Source organism: Equus przewalskii, chromosome 19 (genome assembly GCF_037783145.1).
Source record: "Equus przewalskii isolate Varuska chromosome 19, EquPr2, whole genome shotgun sequence".
NCBI classification, from domain to species: domain Eukaryota; kingdom Metazoa; phylum Chordata; class Mammalia; order Perissodactyla; family Equidae; genus Equus; species Equus przewalskii.
In genome coordinates this window covers 62,049,477-62,072,273 of record NC_091849.1, presented here as the reverse complement: position 1 = coordinate 62,072,273, position 22,797 = coordinate 62,049,477, and the positions used below count along the sequence as shown (strand labels likewise).

General features: G+C 42.6%; 1 protein-coding gene across 4 annotated transcripts in view; it reads right to left on the bottom strand.

The window, feature by feature from the left end:
* COL19A1 (collagen type XIX alpha 1 chain) overlaps positions 1–22,797 on the bottom strand; it is a 312,844-nt gene that overhangs the window by 63,515 nt on the left and 226,532 nt on the right. For all 4 annotated transcript variants that reach the window (XM_070584878.1, XM_070584877.1, XM_070584876.1 and 1 more), the window contains 11 exons: positions 22,146–22,199; positions 14,414–14,458; positions 9,345–9,407; positions 6,598–6,633; positions 5,027–5,062; positions 4,879–4,932; positions 4,175–4,228; positions 2,710–2,763; positions 1,915–2,004; positions 1,111–1,155; positions 931–1,008 (listed from right to left, as the gene is read on the bottom strand). In XM_070584878.1, coding sequence (XP_070440979.1) covers positions 931–1,008; positions 1,111–1,155; positions 1,915–2,004; positions 2,710–2,763; positions 4,175–4,228; positions 4,879–4,932; positions 5,027–5,062; positions 6,598–6,633; positions 9,345–9,407; positions 14,414–14,458; positions 22,146–22,199 — 609 coding nt within the window. The remainder of the gene's footprint in view (positions 1–930; positions 1,009–1,110; positions 1,156–1,914; positions 2,005–2,709; positions 2,764–4,174; positions 4,229–4,878; positions 4,933–5,026; positions 5,063–6,597; positions 6,634–9,344; positions 9,408–14,413; positions 14,459–22,145; positions 22,200–22,797) is intronic.

Below are 22,797 nucleotides of genomic sequence, written 5' to 3'. Positions count from 1 at the left end.
AAATGCTCATATCATTCGTATTGTCAAAGCTACTTTTTGCTCCCTTTCTATTTATACTGTCCTTCAGTTATTTCCTAAAAAGGTTTTTTGCTTTACCTTCTTCCCTCCTCTAATAATTTCCTGATCTAATTTTTACCTCATTTCATCTCCCATCTCCAGTGTCTTTTATATTCTTGATTCTGGAAAATCAAATACCCGTCCACACAACATGCCCAATCACCACTGACACCTTCTTTTAAGTGTCATGATAATTTCATGACAAGGCCAACTTCCCAATCAACGTCATTAAAATAACCACGTATTTCCACTTCTCTTGTCCCAAAGTCTTTTATGTTTCTTTGTACTAAATAAGAAAATTTATCTCTCATTGCCATTTAGTCAACAAGTGTGTACATGTGGTCATTATTATCAGGCACTGTTCTAGGCTCTGTCCTAATAGCTAAAACAGATCAAAAAACTGTCCATTATTTGTTTCAACCATTCAAAACACCTTCTATTCTCTCTTCTTTAAGACATCACCTAGAGATTTTTATACCATCTCGTGAAATACTAACTTCTTACTGTATCCCGCTTAAAAACAAATAGTAATACATAACAACCTGATATTAGGTATGCTTATACTCTTGTATTGTACAAACATGTGTTTGTACTTTTAACATATAGAATAGGGGCATAAAGGGTTGAATAACTGCTCTGATCCCACAGTCAGTGCAGGTGTGATGAGCGTCTGTAAGTGATGGACCAGTGAGCACCCTCTCTGCTAGGTGGTGTCACCTCAGTGCCCACTGATTCTCCCCCTCTGACGATTATTAATGTGCATTTCCTCCCCTGACCTTTTTACTCTTTTCTCCTTATTCAAATTTGTCACTGGATTTTGTTTCACAATGTTGGAATCAACAGGGTTTCAAGATTCGATGGAATTTCACTTACCGTTCGGCCAGGAATTCCTACCCCTGGAGGGCCAGCCTCACCTGGGGACCCATGGACACCGGGCAGGCCTCTCTCGCCCTGTGCAATGAGATGCTTCTGTTAGTGCAAGGCTCAAGGGACACACAGTTGCTGACTATATTAATGATTAATTATTTAAACATTTCTGTGGTGTTTTTGTACCTTTGGCCCACGTGGACCAGGCGCTCCAGGATTTCCGTCTAATCCCTAGAAAGACAAAAGGGAGGCAAATACATTTCTTTTTCTAAAAAGGTTAAGAACATCTTAGAATTCATTCAAAAATGTTTCATTGCTCTTCCTCTTACTTTAATACGCCTTTTTTTTTGCATAAGAATAAGGAACAGGGAATACAAATTGCAATGGGTTATAAATTTTATATAGTTACTTTAAAATATGTTTTTAATCTTTAAAATGAGGCATCTGATATTGAGAATTATTTTATCATTATTAATTAATACAAAAGGTCAAAGGGGATGAGAAAAAAGGGTATATGAGACTGGCATGTTGATTATTTAGATTTTCCAGATAATCCAGTTTTCTACGTCCTGGGAATAGCCCAGGCCACAAGGATATTCTGCAGATGGCTGCCTATGGCCGTATCGGCAGAGCCTCTGGAAGGGAAACTTCGGGCAGTTCTGTTTCAAGACGGTGTCCTCAGATGGCTCGTGGTTTAAAACCAGTGCCTCTTACTCGGCTCCGTAGATCCATAAAGAATCCACGCAGAAGATTCCGCGGGGCCTAAGTCTTCCAAATCGCATGTAAAATGGTGTGCGTAGGTGCATTTTCTTCAGAAGAGAGCCCTTTGCTTGCACCAAATTTCCAAAGATGTTAGATCTCTGATCTAAATAAGACGAGTATTTCTTTTTCTGCAAAGCTAAACTTATACTTGTGATCTGCAACCAGGAACACGTAGACTGTAATCAATGACCTTTCAGGCGAAAGATTTGTAAAAGAGCTGGTACTTACTGGTTCGCCAGGCAGGCTGTTCCCTGGAGGCCCAGCCTCACCTTTCGGACCTGGAAGCCCGGGAGTGCCCACAATCCCACCTGGATCTCCCTGGGGAAAACAAGGCAAGACCCTCACTTCATTGCTAAGTCCAAGGTAGGAGGCGAGGAGGCAGTAGTTCGCGTTGTTTCAAGTTGTCATCACAGCCAGTCGAACTTCATTCTCCCTTCATTCAATCATTCATTCATTCATTCGCTCATTCAACAATGTTTACTGAGAGCCTAACTCAGGCCAGCACTGTTCTAGTTACCCTAAACGCTTTGAGACTCTGCAGCGAGTTACATTTCCATAAGGTTAGCAGCATCACAAATCATATGCACATGTATAAATATATGCACAAAAGGGCACATCTATTCATAAAGTTCTTTAGATGATCTTCATGTTTTCTTATTTCCCAATAATGGTCCAGTATTAATATACTATTTCCACGTAGACCTCAAGAAACAGGTCCTGACAGATTAAGAGACTTCTCGGGTCTATACTACAGTTGAGCAGAGCCTGAAGCCCACTTTCCGAGTGCTGAGATCTTCATGTCTACCTCAGTTCCTTTGGTCACGTTGTGTTTCTATGACAGAACTGGGGCTGCCACGATGCGCAACTGCAGGGGGTGCCATCCACACTGTGGTTTATGGGATTGTCCGTCCCCCACGCAGTCCTGGCTGCCTGTCCTGGCCTGTCACTCCTCCATGCCCTATGACCCTCTGTCTCTCATCCTACCGCTACCTAATACATGAAAGAGTAAAATGGAAACTATACCTTTTCTCCTTTGATGCCTTGTTTTCCCGGGATACCGTGGTCTCCTGGCAATCCCTAGAAAATTCAGAATTAAAGGAAAAGAGCCATTAGAATAACACTTGTATCTGTGGGTCTTTGTCCGCAGAATGGAATTTTAATATACAAACTATATGGGGAAGTGTTGATTTTGGCCTATTAGGGAAAAACATTAGTGTAAATATGTGGCTTGTTGTCTCAAGTGAAGCGACGTAGATATAATGGGAAAGAAACTAAATCAAGGAGAATTGAACCCAATGCCCCATCCATATCATTGCCAGGAAGGGGTGGAAGGATGGTGGTTGGTAGAATCACGATTCAGGACAGTGGAGTAGACAGGAAAACAGGCTTTTATGATGTTCTGGCAACAGTGGCTCCTTCCCTTTGGATTTTATTCTCTTTTTTAGCTCCAGCTACTATCACTTAATCTCATTTCTTGGGCATCTTTTGGCTCCTTCTGTGCAGCTGGCATTGTCTTTCTTTTTGTAAGATCTCTCCAGGACGTACACCTGCGGGGCCTCACTAAGTGGCTTAGAGGGAGCAACAAAAAGCTTTGCTCTATGAACCAAATGCTCAAAGTACCAAGGAGACCAAGTGCACTGAAAGACAGACCGCTGGAGGCTAAGTCAGGGGGCTTGGAGAACAGAGCAAGAGGTCAGGGAGCTGCTCCCGAGAGGACGGGAACAGGAGAGATTCTAACAGTTGCATAGAGGGTTCCTGAATTGTGGCCGGACAGAAATTAGTCTCCAAGAAGCTATGGCCAAGCATTTTTCTTGTTTTGCTCATGTGGACTGACGGTGAGTCTTAGCTCCCAAGTTGTCAAACAGCTAGGAAGGTTGTCCAAGGGACAAAAGGCTGGCCTAGGGGATAGAGAGAGAAGTGCATTTAAAGGGTGTGAGGGTGTGTGTGTGGGTGGAGGGTGGATGGGAGGAGTGAGTCCACTAAAACTAGGTTATAATACAACCTGAGGACCTTTCTCCAATTGCATTATAGAAATATTTTCAAACAAAAGACCTGCTCTTCTTGGAGGCTCTTTCAAGAAAGCAACAAGAGAAGCTGTGCAAGTGTCTTTCTTGGATAGAGAATTGAACCAAAAGGCAAAGCCTTGCTTTCTCTCTCGGTTTTCCTCATTTGTTTTGATGTTTTCATTCTCCTCTACCATTAGCACATCACTGACAAGCATGTCCAGGATGATTATTTACTTAACTTGAGTTCCAAAGGCTGATTTGTAAGGCTGATGTCCAAAAGGACATCACATGACTATATGAAGGTACTAGCTTCCCAGTAGCTCCTGACATCAGGTGTGGTCAGTTTTAGTTATAGAGATGATCCATGTCTCTGGAATTGTGGTATAACTCAGTCCCATGAACAGATGTTACACTCTTTAAAACACGTCTCAGTCTCAATTTAATTTTCAAATATCAACGACACCTGTATCTACTATACATACAATGTCTCCTGGTGGTCCTCTGGGTCCCATAGAACCTGCAGGTCCTTGCTGACCCTAAAACAGAAGTGATACGTGCTTTAACTTTGCTAAAAAATAGAATGTATCCGAATACATGTAAAACGTGCTGCGAACTTTATATGAGAAAGATTGGCTTTCCACCACCCTACCTTCTCTGTTATAATACTGAAATGTGTTTTGGGCTTACAAACGTAGTTTCAAGATGTTATCATTTAAATGGGTCTCTTCTCACCAGCAGGTGAGGCCTGGAGCGCATCACGTTAATCTCGCCTGCACCTCCCCACAGCTGGTCTTTCTCGGGACACTCCTGTGGAATCCCACGTGGGGAACTCAAGCATCTCAGGGCTGCATAATATGGGCTTAGAAATTGAATCCCGAATCCTGCTCACTTTAAGAACAGAGCTCAGGGTCACAGATCTAGCTCACATTGTTTACTCTCAAAGCTTTTAGGGATGCTATTGTGAATATGCTCTGAAAAAGACTTTAAAATTCCTATTGTGAACTAAAAGGCAGTTACTATGTGTGTAATAAATGCAGCCAATGGGGGAAACATCACCATGGAAACATGAAGTCTCTGAGAACACTTGTGAAGAAAATGGGTGGCACCCCAGAGCACCTGGTTTTACCTAAAAATGGCTATAACTTCAAAATCATTTCCTAATTCATCTCAGTTATTTCTTCCATACCTTTAGTCCTGGGCTTCCTGATAAACCGGGGGGACCAGGATCTCCAGGTTCACCCTAAACACACCGGTGGGAAGGAAAGTGAAACGGTTGCTTTCGTTTTCAGTGTCATTTGGTTGGAAATGCAATTCAAGGAAGTTCAGGAGCTTACCTTTATTCCCTGTGATCCAACTATCCCAGGTTCTCCCTGTAAGTAAAATAATCACCATATATGTAACGCTTAAGTTCAGATGGCGATGAGCAACTCTAATACTTGAATTCATTTGAATTTCCACTAATTAAAATACAACAAAGGGGGTAATTATGGAAGACATGATGAAGTCAAGGAGGGTTCATTCTAAAACATGATTTAAAATACTTATTGCTAATAAACAATAATTTCTTATTTTCTTTCTGCTTTCTAACAGTTTTTTCTCTAGCATCACTTCTGACACTAATCACCACGTTTGATTAGCAATCACTGCATTCTCTGCTTAGCTGGCATGGTTAGGATTTGCTGCCAGCTGATCTTACATCTCAGAGTATTAAGACTTTAGATGAGACGGGAAAGAAAGAGTAGAGCTGAAGTTTCTATGTCATGGGAATTCCACCTAACAGGTACAGTGATCCCCCTTATTTGAGGTTTTGCTTTCCAGGGTTTCAGTTACTTGCAGTCAACCGCAGCCTGAAAATATCAAATGGAAAATGCCAGAAATAATTCATAAGTAGCATGATGAAATCTTGTGCCATCCAGCTCCATCCTCCCGGGATGTGGCTCATCTCTTTGTCCAGCAGATCCACGCTGTACACCCCACCCGCCCAGGAGTCACTTAACAGCCATCTTGGTTATCAGATCGACTGTCATAGTATTGCAGTGCTTGTGTTCAAGTCACCCTTATTTTCCTTAATAATGGCCCCAAAGCACAAGAGCAGTGATGTTGGCAATTCAGATATGCCAAAGAGAAGCCTAAAATGCTTCCTTTAAGTGAAAAGGTGAAATTTCTAAAGAAAAGAAAAAAAATTCTATGCTGAGGTTGCTAAGATCTATGGTAACTTATTATAGTATATTGTTATAATTGTCCTATTATGTTATTGCTGTAAATCTCTTATTGTGTCTAATTTATAAGTTAAACTTTATCACAGGTACGTATAGAAAAAACCTAGTATATATAGGGTTCAGTACTGTCCATAGTTTCAGGCATCCACTGGGGATCTTGGAACATATTCCCTGAGGACAAGGGGGGATGACTGTATATGTATTTCATGAAAAAAAAAACAGAAAAAAATTAAATTATACAAAAGAGGACAATATTGGCTATAATGAGTCTGTCTTTCTTATTTTTCATGACTTATTATTGACCCTTTTGATAAAATCATCCTGTTCGACAAATCCAATTTGTATTTTTAACAGAATTTTTGAAAAAACTGTACTTTGTATTTTAATTTTGTATTTTAGATATCCTAAGGGGATATTTTTCCTAATATTCAGATTCAATTACTGATAGTAATTGGTTAAAGAAAAGATATACTACCCAAACCAAATGTTAAACATCATCACATAACACAACTTAACAAGGTTAACATTTATCAAAATAAAAGAGTCAAAATTCATGGAGGAAAAGTACAATGATCAGGGAGCTTATTTTATCAAATCTGTTGGACTCCACAGTAAACACAGCAGAATCAGATCAGAAGAAATTAGCAAAGCAGAAACCCGCGCAGAGCGATAAAGCATCTACTTACTCTGTCTCCCTTTTCACCTTTGAGGAAAGGTTCCCCCTAGGAAAATGGGTAGAAACAGAATCAATTATAAACACTTTTGGAAATAAACTCTCCAAACTGGGTGTGGACGTATCCTGCAGGACAGACTCAGACAGACCTCCATCGCAAACAAGCCTCTCAAATGATGCAGAACGCCACAAGTCTGCCTGGGCAGCTTAAAGGGAGCACGTGAGACCTAACTCAAAAACTCTTGCTTATTCCCAAATGAACAATGTTAATCACTCAAATGCTCTCTGGAGAATCCTGAGTGGTTGACAAATTAGAACGTTGCCCGGGGCCAAAGCTTCCTTTGCACAGATTACATAGATCATCACACAGGCAGAACGGGCGTGAGGACAACAGAGAGACAGGTGGAGGACATTCACTTGATCCTCCCCATTAGTTAAGCTGGCGTTTAAAAGTAGTCAGAGTTTAAATTAGTGCCTAAAAACTCAGTATTATTCTTTTGGAAATATTTTACTAAATTTATTTTTATTTTAATGAAAATGACATGAAGGGGTTAGTTACTGGGTGAATAACAGTGCAAGTCTGTGAAACCTATAATGTTATTGTTGGGTTTAGGTATGAAGGCCCTGGGGAGAGACACAAGCTTTGAAGGGCTGTCTTTATAAGCAAAACTCTCCCCACTGTCACTGTGTAACACTAACACCACAACTCAACCTTAACACACACACACACACACACACACACACACACACAGGCTGTCTCTTTTCAGCGTCTGTTCTTGAAGTCACATGTACACGATCTCATTTAATCTTCCCAGCAGTTCTGAGGGGAAGATATTGTCCCATTTCAAGCACGAGGAAAGAGACTCAGAAAGGTTCTGAGTAATTTGGAGTTATTTCCCCTAAAATAGCATCCACCCACTTTATGTTTCCTTGTTGATCTTGGCTATAAACTCTGTGAATGTAGGGACATAATCCATCTTGACCATCATAGGCTCTCCGGTGTACATTGTTGGTGCCCAATAAAAGTTTATTAAATTGGAGAATTTAAAGTCATACAGATAGAACAATAATAGCTAACAGATTGAATTCATACAATGTATCAAGCACTGTTCTAATCACTTGATGCATATTAACATAGTTACTCCTCACGTGTCAGTGGGGTAGGTGCTATTAGTATAGCCACTTACAGATGAGGAAACTGAGGCACAGAGAAGTTAAGCAATTTCCCCAAGGTCACATAGCCAGTAAGAGGCTGTTCAGGATTTAAACCCAGGAGGCCTGACTTCAATCTTAGGTTTTGCTTGCTCAGTCTGTTTGATTTGATTTGCAATTTGATTTATTTATTATTTGAATAGAGTGAATTGACAATAAGATGGAAACCATAAATTTAAAAAAAATTTATTTTGCTTATGAAAATCAAGAGAAAGTGTGAGAGCCATTACGGTGGACAGCACTACTCTCCAAGGCCCGCTTAGGGGCTGCCGTTCTCTGGAACAAATCCCTGACGGGGGGTGAGTGTTCCTAAGGGAAGCCCCAGGCTCGCACTGCCCCGCCTGTGCCAGCGACTCTGCTCGCTTGTCTCCCTCATTTCCAGCTGCCGCAGTTACGTGGGCCCCGTAGCCAGCCCTGTGGTGGAAGTAAGCAGAAGTGACATGTGTGCTTGCAGCCTGAGTCCAAGAAGCCCACTCATGGTTCTGCAGCCCCGCTTCCTCTGCAGTGGTGACTGAGAAGGTCGCGTACACCAGACAGCATCGCTGCCTGGTGGGAACTGAGCGTAGTCTGGGGCACAACACCCCCTCCTCCCACCGAATCAGGCTGGGCATGCGGCTTGAGCCAGGAGACTCTCCTTTGGGTTGATCTCAGGGTTCATTTGTTACTCAGCATCACCTAGCCCACTCTGACTAATGTGCCCCACAGCTTGCCAACATGATTAAATCTTATTACTGGTTAGTTTCTACACATGAGATCTGCGCTTTATTTATATTCTTGCTTTTCAGTCTTGTTTCTAAAATATCTACTTGATTTTTAAGGTATTAGAAAAACCAAGAAGGGAAAATAACTTCAGAAACTGTACTAAGAGCAGCTATTTGAGCAGATAGATAACTGTTTCTAATTTTTTGGATAAATTAGCCCCACTCTTTTGACATATTGATTTTATTATTCATTTTAGCTATGATGTTTAGTTATAGCAGGGCAGCTTAGTGATTTTTTAAACTCTAGACTCAGCCTACCGAGGTCTGATTCATGGCTCCAATACTTACTTGCTGTGTGAGCTTAGGCAAGTTACTTAACCTCTCTGTGCCTCAGTTTCCTCATCTGGAGAATGAGGTGAAAGTAGCCTATCTTATATGGTTTTTTTTTTTTTTTTTTTTGCTGAGGACGATTTTCCCTGAGCTAATATCTGTGCCAATCTTCCTCTATTTTGCACGTGGGTCGCTGCCACAGCATGGCTGCTGACGAGTGGTGTAGGTCTGCGGTGTAGGTCCATGCCCAGGAACTGAACCTGGGCTGCAAAAGTGGGGTGTGCCGAACTTAACCACTAGGCCACGGGACCAGCCCCTCATGTTTTTTTTAATGGATTAAGTAAGTTGATACTCGTCAAGGACTTAGTGCCTCGCATAGAGCACTTGCTCAAATGTCTGATTGACCCTTGTTTGCCACACAGGGCAACAAAGGTGTGTGGAATTGGGCTAATTAGGAAAAGGATTTTTGAGCCTATTTTGGGGTATTTTTCCTCTGCCTCAAAGCTAAAATACTTACAGATTCTCCCTTTTGACCTTTAGGGCCAATGGACCCCGGAAATCCTGGTTGTCCAGTTTCACCCTTTCAAGAAAAAGCAGAAGAGAGATGTGACGTGAGGTGGGACGGGTGCTGCTGTGGCCATCAGATTCAGAGAGGTGGCCGTGCCCCCTCCAACCTCGAACTCATCTGTCACGTCTAAGAGACAATGGAAGTTCTGAATCCACTTAGACTATTTGCATAATAAGGTGTTGATGCGTTTGTCCGCACTTCACAAAGCCTTTAGGTCTTTTAGGATCCATAATATCCATTATGATATTTAGAATTAATATGAAACAAAAGTTAATTCTTTTTCAAGGAAAGAACATCAAGAGGAGAAAAAACTATAATTTTGCTCTGCCATGCAGAAAAAAAAGAATTTTTGTGATCTGGAAGACATCACGCTGTTTAACTGACACAATCATCCAGACACATTTTATTTCAGACACCTCTTTTTTCCAGGTTGGGGGAGACGGAGGAGTGAGGAGCCACATGAAGAGAGATGAGTCTCGTTGCTGTTTCCAGCATTGACACTGCGCTTGAATGAACGACTGCGGACGGAAGGCATTCTGGCCAACGTGGTACCAGACAGCAGCAGCTTAGAAACATCTAAGATGTTCTGGTCAAAAGTCTTGAAGAGAATTTGTATGTGACTTGTAAAGAGCATTTTGAGAAAACGCAATTTTAGAAATGATACTTATAGAAAGGAAATATATCATTAACCAGTTTCAGAGGAGTCCCAGCATTGCTCTTCTTTTTCACATTTAGCAAGATCCCTGAATAGCACATAATAGTTAAATCAAATGTAGCCACTAAAACTTATGCAACGTTGGGATGTTTTTCCAACCTCAAGAGCATCTTTGAAAACAATGTTAACCATTGCATTTCTGGGCATATACCTTTCTTGCCTATCATGTCTATTTTTATTCAAAAACAAAGAAACAAACATAAATTCGAGTGTGTCAAACCTCCAAGCACCTGAAATAAAATAGAACAATTTGTAATCAAAGAAGAAATCTTCTCTATTTCCCTTTCTATTCCTGCTCCAGAAGGGGCCTCTCTCATGAATTTAGTACTTATCTTTCCAGTCTATATTTTTGTACTTTTACTGTATATGTAGAATCAACAATATATTATTCCAGATATTTAAAACAAATTCCATAAATAGCTTTATCGTGTGTGTTACACTCTGTGACTTTTTTTCCACTCAATGTTGTTTTTAATATCCATCTCTATTGATACAAATAGGTCCAGTTCATTCACTGTACCTGCTGGACAGCCTTCTGCAACGTTAATGCAGCAGGGTTAGTCCACGCCTCGGCAAGGCGCATCTGGATTGTCTCCAGCTTCTCTCTGTTATAAACAAGGCTGCCCCAAACATCTCTATACCTGTCCCCTTGTGTGGGAGTTTAACTGTTTATTTTGCAGCCTCAAACAACAGTCTACCCAAAATACTTCAAGTACAAATTATACATAATCATAAAAACGTTGGCTCATTTCTACATTTCTATCCCAATCAGTGTCTTGTGATTTTTAGACAAGAGGAAGAGGGAGCTTGTCATATGTAATGGAGAGACAAGATCACGTTTTTATTAAGAAGTCTTCTAGATTTGTGGAATATATTTTGTAAATTTAATCTTGATTTTATTAATATTTGCCCTTCTAAAATCTAAGCATCTAGTGTCCCATCACTCACATACTTACCGCACTGCAGGAAAAGCCATTTTTTTCCTAGAGATAATAAATTCTATCCAAAGTAAGAAGAGGCAGAAACTGGTGGATACATTTAAGGGAGGATGGCTGTTGATTTGAAAGAGGAAACAGACAAGTGGCCTTGTACGAGCGTTAGAGTACGCAGCGTGCCCTTGCTGTTACCCGTCTGGTAAGGTGCCAAATCACAGTGCGCAGACGCGAAGGGAAAATATGCCTAGTACTTAGACTCATCCGCACAAAATAAAAGTAGAAATCAGGCAAGGGGTCTAGAAATTACCATAAAAATCACATCTGCCCAGTACCAAAGGCCAAGGGGAGGGGAACGGACCCAGAGGACGAGGAATTATGTCCACAGCTGTGATGTACTTGCACCGATGTGACCAGGTCTCCCCTGAAATGCAGAGGAAGGACCCGACAGAGGCCTCGGTCCACCTCTCTGAGTGGTATTTGGGTGTGACCGGGCCTGGAGGAAATCTTAGGAACCAGTTCCCTCACATAAAATTCTGCAAACAAAAGCATTTTATACCTGAATCTTAGACACACATGGAGTTGTTTTACATGTTTAAGATGGATGTTCAGTGATTAGTCACTGAACATGTGTGTTGAAAGACAAGTGATGAATTTACTCAGGATCAGGAAAGGCTGTCTTTCAACTTGACACGTTCAAAGCCATTTGAAAGGCCTGGTGCTGCTGAAGCTCCATCTTCTCCCTCTGACAGTCAGCCCCAAAAGACACCTGTTAATTTCGCAGGAGTCCTAAGATATTCTGCTACCTTACTCCACTGTCCCTGTAAAGGAGCAGTTCTCCTCAAGCAGCTTGCAAGCACAGCATCCCTCGGCCACGTCCTGTCAGTCTCAGGCAACTACAGAGCAGAGAGCATCACTTCTGTACTGGCAGACGGAGCCTGTGGTGCTGTGGTCTCTGGTGCCATCACTGCCATTTATGTGTTGAAATTGTACTTCTGGTGAAATCTTTTATGCTACAACATAAATTGAGTTGCTTCTCTGTTATAATTATGGTTAGAAATGCAAAGTTGAGCAAGACCAGGTGTGAAGGATGGTAACTATAAATTAATACTGAAAAGATAAATGAGACCTCAGGAGAAGAAAGAAAGTTTGGAGTGGACGAATAGAAGAGAATAAATCTTTGGTGAGGGCTTAATGTGTGTCAGGTATTGTCCTTTGGGTAAGTTCATCTCATCTCAGTTGATTTTAATGCTACCATCAATTCTTTGTGTGGATAGGAGTAGGCCCATTTCACAGATGAGGAAACTGATGCTCAGGGAGATGAAGCAGCCTTCCCAAGGAGACGCAGCTGGTAATGCCACAATCAACTTAACGGTGCGATCAACTGTTGACCCCAAAACCCATGCTCTTTCCCCCACTCAATGGTTTCTACTCTGGCTGCCTGTTAGAATCCTCTGAAGCACTTTTAAACAATAGTGATATGCACTCCACTCCAGATCAATCAGAGATACGGGCTCCGCCCCAAATCAGAGTCTCTGGGGATGAGCTTGAGCATGGTGTTTTCTAAAAGCTTTCTAGGCAATTCCAGTGTGCACCCAGGGTTCAGAACCACCCGGGTCCACCACAGGCATAAGCAAAGGTCTGTGGGAGCAGCTTGCAGGAGCTTAAAATTCTCACAACAGCAACCCATGAACAGCGTTGTAAGTTAAAAGACAAACGTACTGATTCAGAACAGAAACTAAGTGGATGGGGACAGGCAGAGGTGATGTCACTCTTCCAGCAAGTGCTATGCTTGTGTTTGTTAGTTTATTTTATGCATTATTTATAGGCAGAGTCTTTCTCCTGTTATTTACAATTCTTACAAATCATTTCATATGTACATTTATCTCAGCTACTGCATCAAGCGCCCTGTAGACTCTTGCAGACTGTTTCTTTGGGTGGGAGGAGGGAACAGTTATGCCACTGGCTATTTCTAATTCCACTTAAGATTCTGAAGCAATTAGAAAAGATTTGGAGCAATAGAAAAAGTCCTTAGAGTTTGAAATACACCTGTTTTACAGAATCAAATTTCTCATCATTGAGGTCTTAAGAATTCCAAAGTAACAAATGTTTCCTAATGAACACAGCAAGACAGAAGCCAGCTGTTTTGTTTCAAGAAATGAATCATCGCTTAAATACTTTAAAAGTGTCACAACTCTATTCTTTGCTCAGCTGTCCTATGTGACAAGCTTTGTGGCTTTCTTTTTCTTTTTTTTCCCACCTTAGTCTGCATGCATCCAGCAGTAATTGCTTAAAATGTAATATGTTCGTTATGTGGTGTGGGAATTCTGTAAGCTATTTGGTTACAGGAAACAATGCTAACGTACTGGCAATACAATCTAAGACACATAATTGACTTATTACTGCTGTATGATCAAATTTTTTTGATGTCTTTCAAAGAATGTCAAGGTTTTTATTTATTGATATATTGCAGAAAATTTCATTTCCAATGGTCAGTCTATAAGAAGCTCCTAGCTTCTGTTGAGACATTTCTAGCAGTATTTTCTAGCGATAGATGTATGTTCTTTTGAATAGATTGGCTGCACTGATTTATAACACACAGAAGTCATATTTTCTTGGATTTGTGTTGAAATACCCTGCCCTCAATCAAGAGAATTTTTACTGGGTGAGTGAATGAAGGTAGCACACAGAGGCCACATTCCCTCAGAGTATTTTCAGACCTAGTCATCTCTGTCTGCAGATTCAACATCCAGGGCTTTTCCCTGACAATGGTGCATTCACACTGAATCCAAGGTCATCACAATTTCAGAACCAAACCCGAGTGAAACACCTTTGTGAGCGGGCAAGTGATTCTGTCATCTCCACAGCTAAGACAGTTAAACCTGTCAACGGTGACAGGGAGAATGCAATGGAAATTCATCAGTGTTTTAATTTCAAAACTGTTTTAAATAATTATTTGGTTAAACCATGGCCGTACCTTATAAAAACCCTACCAAAAAAATGCTTCATGACAGCTTATGTTTGGGCACTTAAGACACAAAGGGGTCTTCAGTTTGTCTTTGTCACCTGTACGGATTCATGGAACATCTGATTATCGACCAAAGCCTGTGTCCTGGTTTCACTACCCTGTTACAGCTCTTTCCCCTGAGAGTGCCCCTTCCTCGCAGCCAACTGCTACTCCGCAGTCTTCCCCGGGGAGCAGACTCCAGCCCTGCTGTGTGGTCAGGAGGTGGTGGAGGCCGTGCCCACTGCAGCCTGCTGGCCTCCCCAGTGGGTGAAGCCTGGGTGACAGCAGGACTGCCCCTGACGTGCGGATACGAGGGTTGGTGTAAAACCCTGGACATTTCTCTTCACTTTGAAAATCTGATTACCTTCTCTCCTTTTGGGCCACCAGCTCCATGTTCACCAAAGTCTCCCTAAGTAAACATAAAACAAAATAAAAAAATTCACTTATTTTTAACACATTCAGTCCCTACTTTAAAAATATCCTCAGATAATAGTGCTGTAACAGCTTTTTATGGATACCATTTTAATCGCTTTTGCCTCTCTCACCTTCTGTTAGATATTCCTGAAAAACTCCAACTTTGGAGACCCTATCTATCTTCCCTGTGACTTTGCCCACCAGAGATGATTCTGGAGAAATATCACACCTCCAGGGGCAAATGGTCACCACTCCAAATGAATGCCTGGCCACCTTGTTTGGTCCCCAACCACACCACTGAAAGGGCTTTCTAAGGTGACTAACGATATCCTTGTTGCCCAGTATAATGGACATGCCATTAAGTGACCACTTGGCTGTGCTTCCACTCCCTTGACTTGTCTGATACCTCACTCTCCCGGTTTCTTCCTCTCTCTCTGACCTCTCCTCCTCCTCCCTCACCCAGCTGGTAAAGGTCAGACCTCCTCAGGACTCTGTCCAGGCTCTCTTCTCTCATGACTCAACATTTGCTCCAGCCTCTCTTCTCTACTCCTGTGGTTTAGGCATCATCCACACAAAGACATGATTATAAACTCAGCATACCTCTCCCCTCTGAGTTTTGACCCATACATCTAATTTTCCATTTGCTGTATTCACTTGTAAATTTTAGAAGAAATTCACATTCAACGAGTTCAAAACTGAATTTAAAAATACAAGTACACACACATATGAAAGAGAAAGATGAGAGAATTATATCACACTGTTAACATTGGTTAGTCCAGAAGTGGGAGAATGATAATTAACTTCTTCCTAATACATCTCTGCAGTTTGACTTCATAAATTGATGGTCATATCATTTTACAATTGAAAAACATCAAGGAAAGAGAAAATCTGAACTCATCCTCTGCCTTCCACAGAACTTGCCCTTCTTCAGTCTGGGTGTCGTTGTTAACACCGCTCTCCTCCTTAAACCTCAAGAACACACAGCCATCCAGTCTGGTGGTCTCTGTCCACAAGATCTCTTCTCTTTACCCTGCCCACCTTTGCTCTGGGCAGCCAGCATCCTGTCACGCCAGGATCATTGTGGTAGCTCCTAATTGGCCCTTTAATATCCACTCTCACTCCCCAACAAACGTACATTCTCTACACAAGGTCAGAGAGATCTCTTCAGAAGACAGTCTGACCTCCCCTCTTCAAAGACTTAACAAAGGGGCCGGCCTGGTGGCGCAGCAGTTAAGTTCGCACGTTCTGCTTCAGCAGCCCGGGGTTCCCCGGTTCGGATCCCCGGTACGGATGTGGCACCACTTGGCAAGCCATACTGTAGTAGGCGTCCCACATATAAAGTAGAGGAAGATGGGCATGATGTTAGCTCAGGGCCAGTCTTCCTCAGCTAAAAGAGGAGGATTGGTGGCAGATGTTAGCTCAGGGCTAATCTTCCTCAAAAAGAAAACCAAAAAAAAAAAAAAAACCCCTTAAGAAAGCCATTGAAATCCCGATGACCTGAACCCACTGCCCTCTCCAGCGTCACCCTGGCCACTCTTCTCCCTGAGAAGTTCCAGCTCTAATGGCCGCTCAGCTCCTCTGAAGGGCCCAGATGCTTAGTTCACCCTCTTGGCCCCCAGCCTGTCCTCACCTCTCGTCTGGTGGGCAGCCACTCCCGGAGCCTCCTGTGTGTCTCCGGACAGGTTCCCCTCCCAGACCTCCTCACTGGACACTGTATTTTTCCTTCATAATACTTACTAACACTTTTATTTTTGTGTTTGTTTAAAAAGTTTTGCACCTCTCACATTAGAAAGTAAGTTCCACGATGACCTGGAATGGAATGCCGCCCCTGCCTGGCATAGCACCTCACATATGGGAAGCATTCAATACGTATTTGTTGAATAAATAAACCAATAATTCTAATTTATGCGTTTTTCCCATTAAAGTTTTTTTTTGATAAAAATACACATTATAAAAAATTAAAAATACGGAAACATTTAAACAACAAAATTACACAGAGGTACCCACTCACATCACTGTTGCCATGGTTTAACATTTTAACTGTGTGTTCATGTTACTCATGCTCCTCCAATTAAAAATAAGTAGTTTATAACTGCTGTTACTATTGGTTTTGTGCCAGATATTCTCTCATTTTTCCTACTTACCTTTGATCTGAGATGTCCAAATTGAAAATAAAAATTATACTCTCAAAATCCTGGGCTATAAATTATTGCAAGGACGTATTTGAAAATGAGGTATGAAACTCTAACACACATACACAAGGAATCAGCAGTTACAAAACAGTAGGTTTCTTGGATGCAGCCTGCACAGAAGCAGGTAAGTTTTAGGCCTTTCCTGAACTGCTGTCGCTTTGCACATGGTGCCAATCTGTGCACAGCCCGTCGGCATCTCTCCCTGGCTGTACTTGTGCCAGGACACTTTCGGGGAAGCTGGAACGCGCTGTGGTCTGAGCTGTGAGTTGTTCAGAGATGATCTTGGACTGGGAGGCCCCATGCTCTCGGCTTGCAGAGCGAGCAGCACCCGAAGTGCGTCTGCCAAGAGCGTGCCACAGCGGACCACCTTGGTTAGAGCCCCTCCCCGTCTCACCCCCAACAACCCGCAGGGTGCCAGAGATGCTGTGGTTGGGACCAAGGAATGCCTCTGCAGCACCAAGCCATATTATTCTGTCCATAGACTCTATTGTTCTAGGGTCCTGATTTTCTGGCGGCTTTCACACCCAGAAAAACAGCAGCGCCGTTTACTGCCCAGCAGAGCACCACATGGTTGCTTCACTCAATAGCTGGGCCAGGAAATCCACCTACTCCAGGATCCTCAGTGGCCTCTGGAGGGGCTCTCCACCTTAGGCTAACAATGCTCAAGGCAGATTTGAACTTGAACTTCAGTAGCGTTTATTTACTGACGGGTGAGATTCTCTTCTCGGCTTTCTCCAACCTCATTGCACCAAACGATTACTTGGCTGTACAGAAATGACAAGACATAGTCCTTGTGTTTCTGGAAGCTGGCATTCTGCCTCAGATGTTATTCTAATTTCACTAGGTCATTTTGTACCTTGGCGCCACATTATTTGAATGGGTTCTTAGAACTTCTTTGAGTAAATATCATAGTTTTACAGTTTTGAATGCATTTATTTAGAGGTTCCTGTAGTGAAGTGGCGAGGGTTGTGGTGTGGGGGGTGCCAGTCGGCCTGCCCTCTTCAAGAATTCTGGGATGTCAGACAAGTCCTTTGTTCCCTTGTGGGAAATGGTGAACGGAGCTGTGGGACCGACAGTGAGGCAGTTGGTAAGACTCCAGCTGCCCTCATTACCCTGGAGACTGGAGACGGTATTCTCTGGAAAGAAGGGAATGTACCTGGACACGTGTAGGCTGAACCATAGGAGATGGCCATTTTTGTGGGCTCCAAAGAGTCAGATATCAGCAATTTCCTGTGGCTCAATCTAATAAAAGAGACCAAGGACATGAACGCCCTCCCAGGACATGGGGCCATTAAAAATCCTCCAGTTTAGCCCCTGGGGAACTTGATGTAAAATACTAACCATAAAGGGACATAAAGCTGGAAAAATCAGGTTATCTATTATGGCTTGAATTGCGTCCCCCTCAATTCATATGATGACATCCTAACCCCCAGTACTTCCGAATGTGACTTTATTTAGAAATAAGATCTTCATAGATGTAATTAGTTAAGTTGAAGTCATAATGGAGTAGTGGACCCCTAATTCAATATGACCATGTCCTTATAAAACTGTTTGGACACAGAGACACCCACACAGGAAGAATGCCGTGCAAATACCGGAGATCTGCTACTATGAGACAGAAACTACCAGAAGCCAGAAGGGAGGCCTGGAGCACACCCTCCCTGGTGCTTCGGAGAGCACACGGCCCTGCCAACACCTTCGTCTTGGACTCCGGGCTTCACAGCTGTGAGACAATGAATTTCTGCTGTTTAAGCCACTCAGTTTGTGGGACTGCGCTCCAGAAGCCCTAGCAAGTTAAAACATACTCTGTGGCCTAAGAGGGCTGTTCTCTCTTGAAAACAAGACCTACGGCTGGCTCTCAGTCCACCTCTCGGTTACCTGCAGGGAAGCATTTCACCAGCCCCAAGTGTGGCGGAGCACGGACGGTGGGGGACCCAGGAGAATTTCAGGGTTCTCTGCAATAAAACCATGATCCTCAAACCCATATGTTTGTGCCTAAGTCCATGATGTTCCCCAAAGCCAGTGGATCCTGGGGCACAAAGAGTGAGAGATAGGATGTTAGCACTTAAATTTTATTTCTGAATCTTCCGGGCCCAGCAGGTTTTCCCCTAGCGTCTCCAGAGATGCCTTCGATTACTGCGCCCTCCTCGGGCGTAACTCACTGCTGGAAAGACCTTGAATATTTGATTTGAGAGAAAGGTTTGCTGCCCTTTCTAGTCTGCAGATATTAAAATGAAGTTATGACTTGATACTTGAAAGGAAGAATAGATTATTTTGCTAGCAAATTGGTTTTTGCATCAACAGTTTGGAGACGGGAACACTGGAACTGGCTGCTGCGAGGCAGAGCTCTGGGCTCCAACGGCTGAGACTGATTCTCTGCAGATGCACCTGGTGAGGCGATGGAAGATGAGACAAGCAGGCATTTTCAATGCAGATCTTTAAAAACAGCATCAGGTGTAAAATCCGCCAGTACTTGGCCTCCACAGATAACATTTTTTTTTTTCCCATCTACACCGTTGTAAGGGGCTCTGGAGCTGCCAGCCTTAGCAGTTGACAGAGCCAATGAAGTTTTTACTAAAATCCCCTGAGACATTGCAGAGCAGCTTGCTGGATCGTGAGTGGATCTTCCTTAAGGGGAAGAACAGGCTCCTCATTGTTGCCTCCCAGCAAAGGCTCTTGCAGAACGGGAGCAGCTGTTTTGCAAATTATTTTGTGATGGAGAGGGAAATCTTCCACCTTTTGTTCTTTGCCTCCTCGAGTGGGCAGGCAACAGGACATGTGAACACACTCCAGTAGTCTTCCCGACCTAGCCCCTTAGTCTCTCGTTCCTCCCCTCCTTTCTTTCTTCCCCATGCCCATTTTGATCTGTGCAGTGAGGGGAGAGGGCTGCATATGCCTGAGCTCGCCCTCTGATGACATGAGGAAAATTGTAGGGGAAAAATCCATACAGTTTTCCTGTACGATTGTGCAGGGGCCAAGTTCCTTTGCCTTTGAGGATTCCTGGGGCGAGGCAAGGAGCCCAGGGTTCTCTTAGTTTAGGACTTTAGGACTGCTGGGGACGTGTGCTCCATGGGCAGCTGCTTCAGCAGAAGCCAGGCTGCAGGACCACTGAGCTGCTGCCAGCTGAGTCCCTGAAGTCCAGGATCGAGCGCAGACATTGCATCAATCAATGCCAATTTGAAGGGGAAGATTATTTTAACCTTGGAATGTCACTTTATATGTCTCAATACATGGTCCATTATTTACTCTCCAGCAAAGTCTCACTCAGGCCCCCCTCTCTGTGCACATTTGCAACAGCCGGGCCATCAGGCAGCCATGAATTGCAAAATGAAACAACCTCAGTATCCAAAAATAGATGGGGTGGGGAGGTGGGAGGACATCACCAAGTGAAAACAAGCACTTTACACCCCTGGCTCTTTCCTTTGTGAAGCTGAGGGTGTGGAGGAGGTGTTCATAACCCAGAAACGTTGGTCAGTACGTCCTGGGAAGGTGGGCCCGGCTCCTCCATCCACCTGGTGGGACCTCAGTGTAACAGCTCTAACTCCCCTCAGAAGGAACAGAGAAAAGGCTTTGGGAAGTTACCTTCCATTAATTCCCAGGTGGGTCTAAAGCCTTCTGGTGCTAAATGGTTACAATGCACCATTTGGGGAAGAAAAGCTATGGTCTCTGCCTTTTGACCAGCTGTGCTGCAGCTCTGAAGTTCTGTCTCGAGCTCCCGTGGGTAGACTCCCTGTGAACCTCAATCCTCCCAGGCTCTGGAGGTCAGAAGGAGGCTGGAGTTCCCTCAGGAGAGTCAACAGCTGGGTTCAAAGTACAAACTTGATACTAGCAAGACTCTCCACTCACCTGCTCCGGTCAGCCCTCAGTTTTTGGAAATACAACCTTAAAGTTTAAAAATTTACATTTTTACATTTTCAACTTTAGACTCTAAAATATAAATGCTCCATATATCTTCATTTAAAGGGGAACTGACTTATCGGCAAGATAAACTATATATAGTAGCAGTGTTGGGAGACCTGTAAATATATGAGCTTTAAAGCTTTGGCGAGGAATAGCAAATATTTAAGTAGCTAAGTAGCAACTTGGCAAATTTTATACCAAGGGTGACAGTAATGTAGTGTGTTAAGTTTTTCTAGCTGACACTGTGACATCAGAGCCAACTCATTCTCATTATTTGGAAGCATTCATGATAAATCCTATTTTGTAACAGTAGATGTCCTTATAGAAAAGCATTGTATTCTAGTTGATTGATTTTAGATATGCTTTGTTCACTTTTGTTTCACTTGTGCCAAGCCCTAATGTTTTGAAAAATCTAGTATAGATCTATTCGGAAAATGTTTATAAAGAATCATAAAATATACCCCAGACATTCTTCCTAATATAATACTCCCTGGAAAATCTAAGTAAATGAGAAAACTTAAGATAGGATACTTTGGAAGTGTAACAAACTTCTCACACATTTGACTTTAAATTTATCCACCGCAAATGATCTGGGTCTTTATGCTGACCTAATCTGAAAGAAGAATTGGGATTTTTAATTAATTTGCTTGTCATTTAACAAACACTTTTCTGAGCAACTGCTATCTTCAAGGGCTCTGTGACACAGAGTGTCTCTTGGGAATTTCTAAACAGAGAGGAATAATAGTACTTCGAGGAATTGATAGGAAGGGAAAGCAAGAACATAGAGGAAAGACACGCAAGGGAGCGTCTCCGACTTTTTCTGTGTTGTGTGCAATTACTCAGGCCGTATCAATGACAAGCTGTTACCTACACACGGGACCCTGTGGACAGAATGCCTTGACTGAGAGATCAGACCCCAGGTATTTGGTATTGACCGACGGCTCCATCAATGGTCTCACTTAGGTCTCTGAGTCTCACTTCACTGCCAACGTCCATTCCGCTCCCTCTGCTCTGCTTCCTTGGAGAATGGGGAGCAAAACTGTTTTCCTGTTGTCTCTCAGATGCTTCCATGTTGGTATTCCGTCCATCCGAACTATAATTTAAAAACCTTGGGGAGGTTAAAAGTGGCTCCTCCCTGGAAGGTGGGGACTCCGGGTCTTGACCTGTGGTAGGTAAATGCTTGCCTGAGAGTTCAGTGCAGCACCAACTGGTTCCCATCAGAAATCCAGCACTACTGTGCGACCCAGAGCTTCAAAGCGGCACATAATCTCTGCCCTCAGAGAAACTAGATATGTGACATTATCCATGGTGAAACACGATTTTTGCATTAATTTTTTGCATGAAATTTTGCAAACTTTGAAGTAAATTTTTTTTTTATTTCTAAGAATAATGTCCTGGTACTGTAAAAAGATGCCGAGCAATGCCGAGCAAAATACTTTTTTTGAAACATATTTTCAGTATGGAAAGTTGTTAAGTGTATGTGATTATGTTTTAAAGTCTGAGGAGTTAGGAATTAATGTTTATTTTTTTCAAAAATACAATCATACAAAAATCTATGTGTATAGAAGATGTGAAAAAAAGAAGCCAAACCTTGTTATAAAATCCACCCAGAGTCTGCTGTACTCCTTGCATTCCAGGAGGTCCCTGTATTAGAAACAAACCAAAGATAAATATGTGCACATTTACCAACAACAATGTGGTTTTAAATAATGTATCTAAGAATTCTTGAAATCTTATGGTTCAGAAAAAGGAAGAGTCTGTTTAGTCAAACATTCTAATTAATAGAATTACAGGGGCATTAACTTATCAGGTTCCTAAAAGTACTTGTAGGTCAAATCCTGCATGAATCCCGCGAGGTCCTAAGTGGGAACGTGTAGCATTTACCAGGTCAGCCATCAGCATACTCTTTATTACAAGGAATTGTTCCCTAAAACTCCTCCTGGGAGGAGGTCGTAGCTTCAGTTTGTTTTCGACACTTCTCACAAGGCTTTGATCAATGTATTAGAGAAATGCGTGCCCATGTGTTAACTTAGAAAATATGGGAAAACATACTTTTTCTGTTGTATTGCTCTTTGAATTAGTTGGGTGAAAATGGGCTGCCCATGGACTTTCAGGCCTGAAAAAGACGTCTACTCTAAATCCTCAGAGTTAAGACAATTAAATGCTCCTGGTTCTCAGTTGACGTGGAAATACTCACTAAGCACTGCGCTGAGCTTTGAGTAGATAGCTAAGAAGACATTTG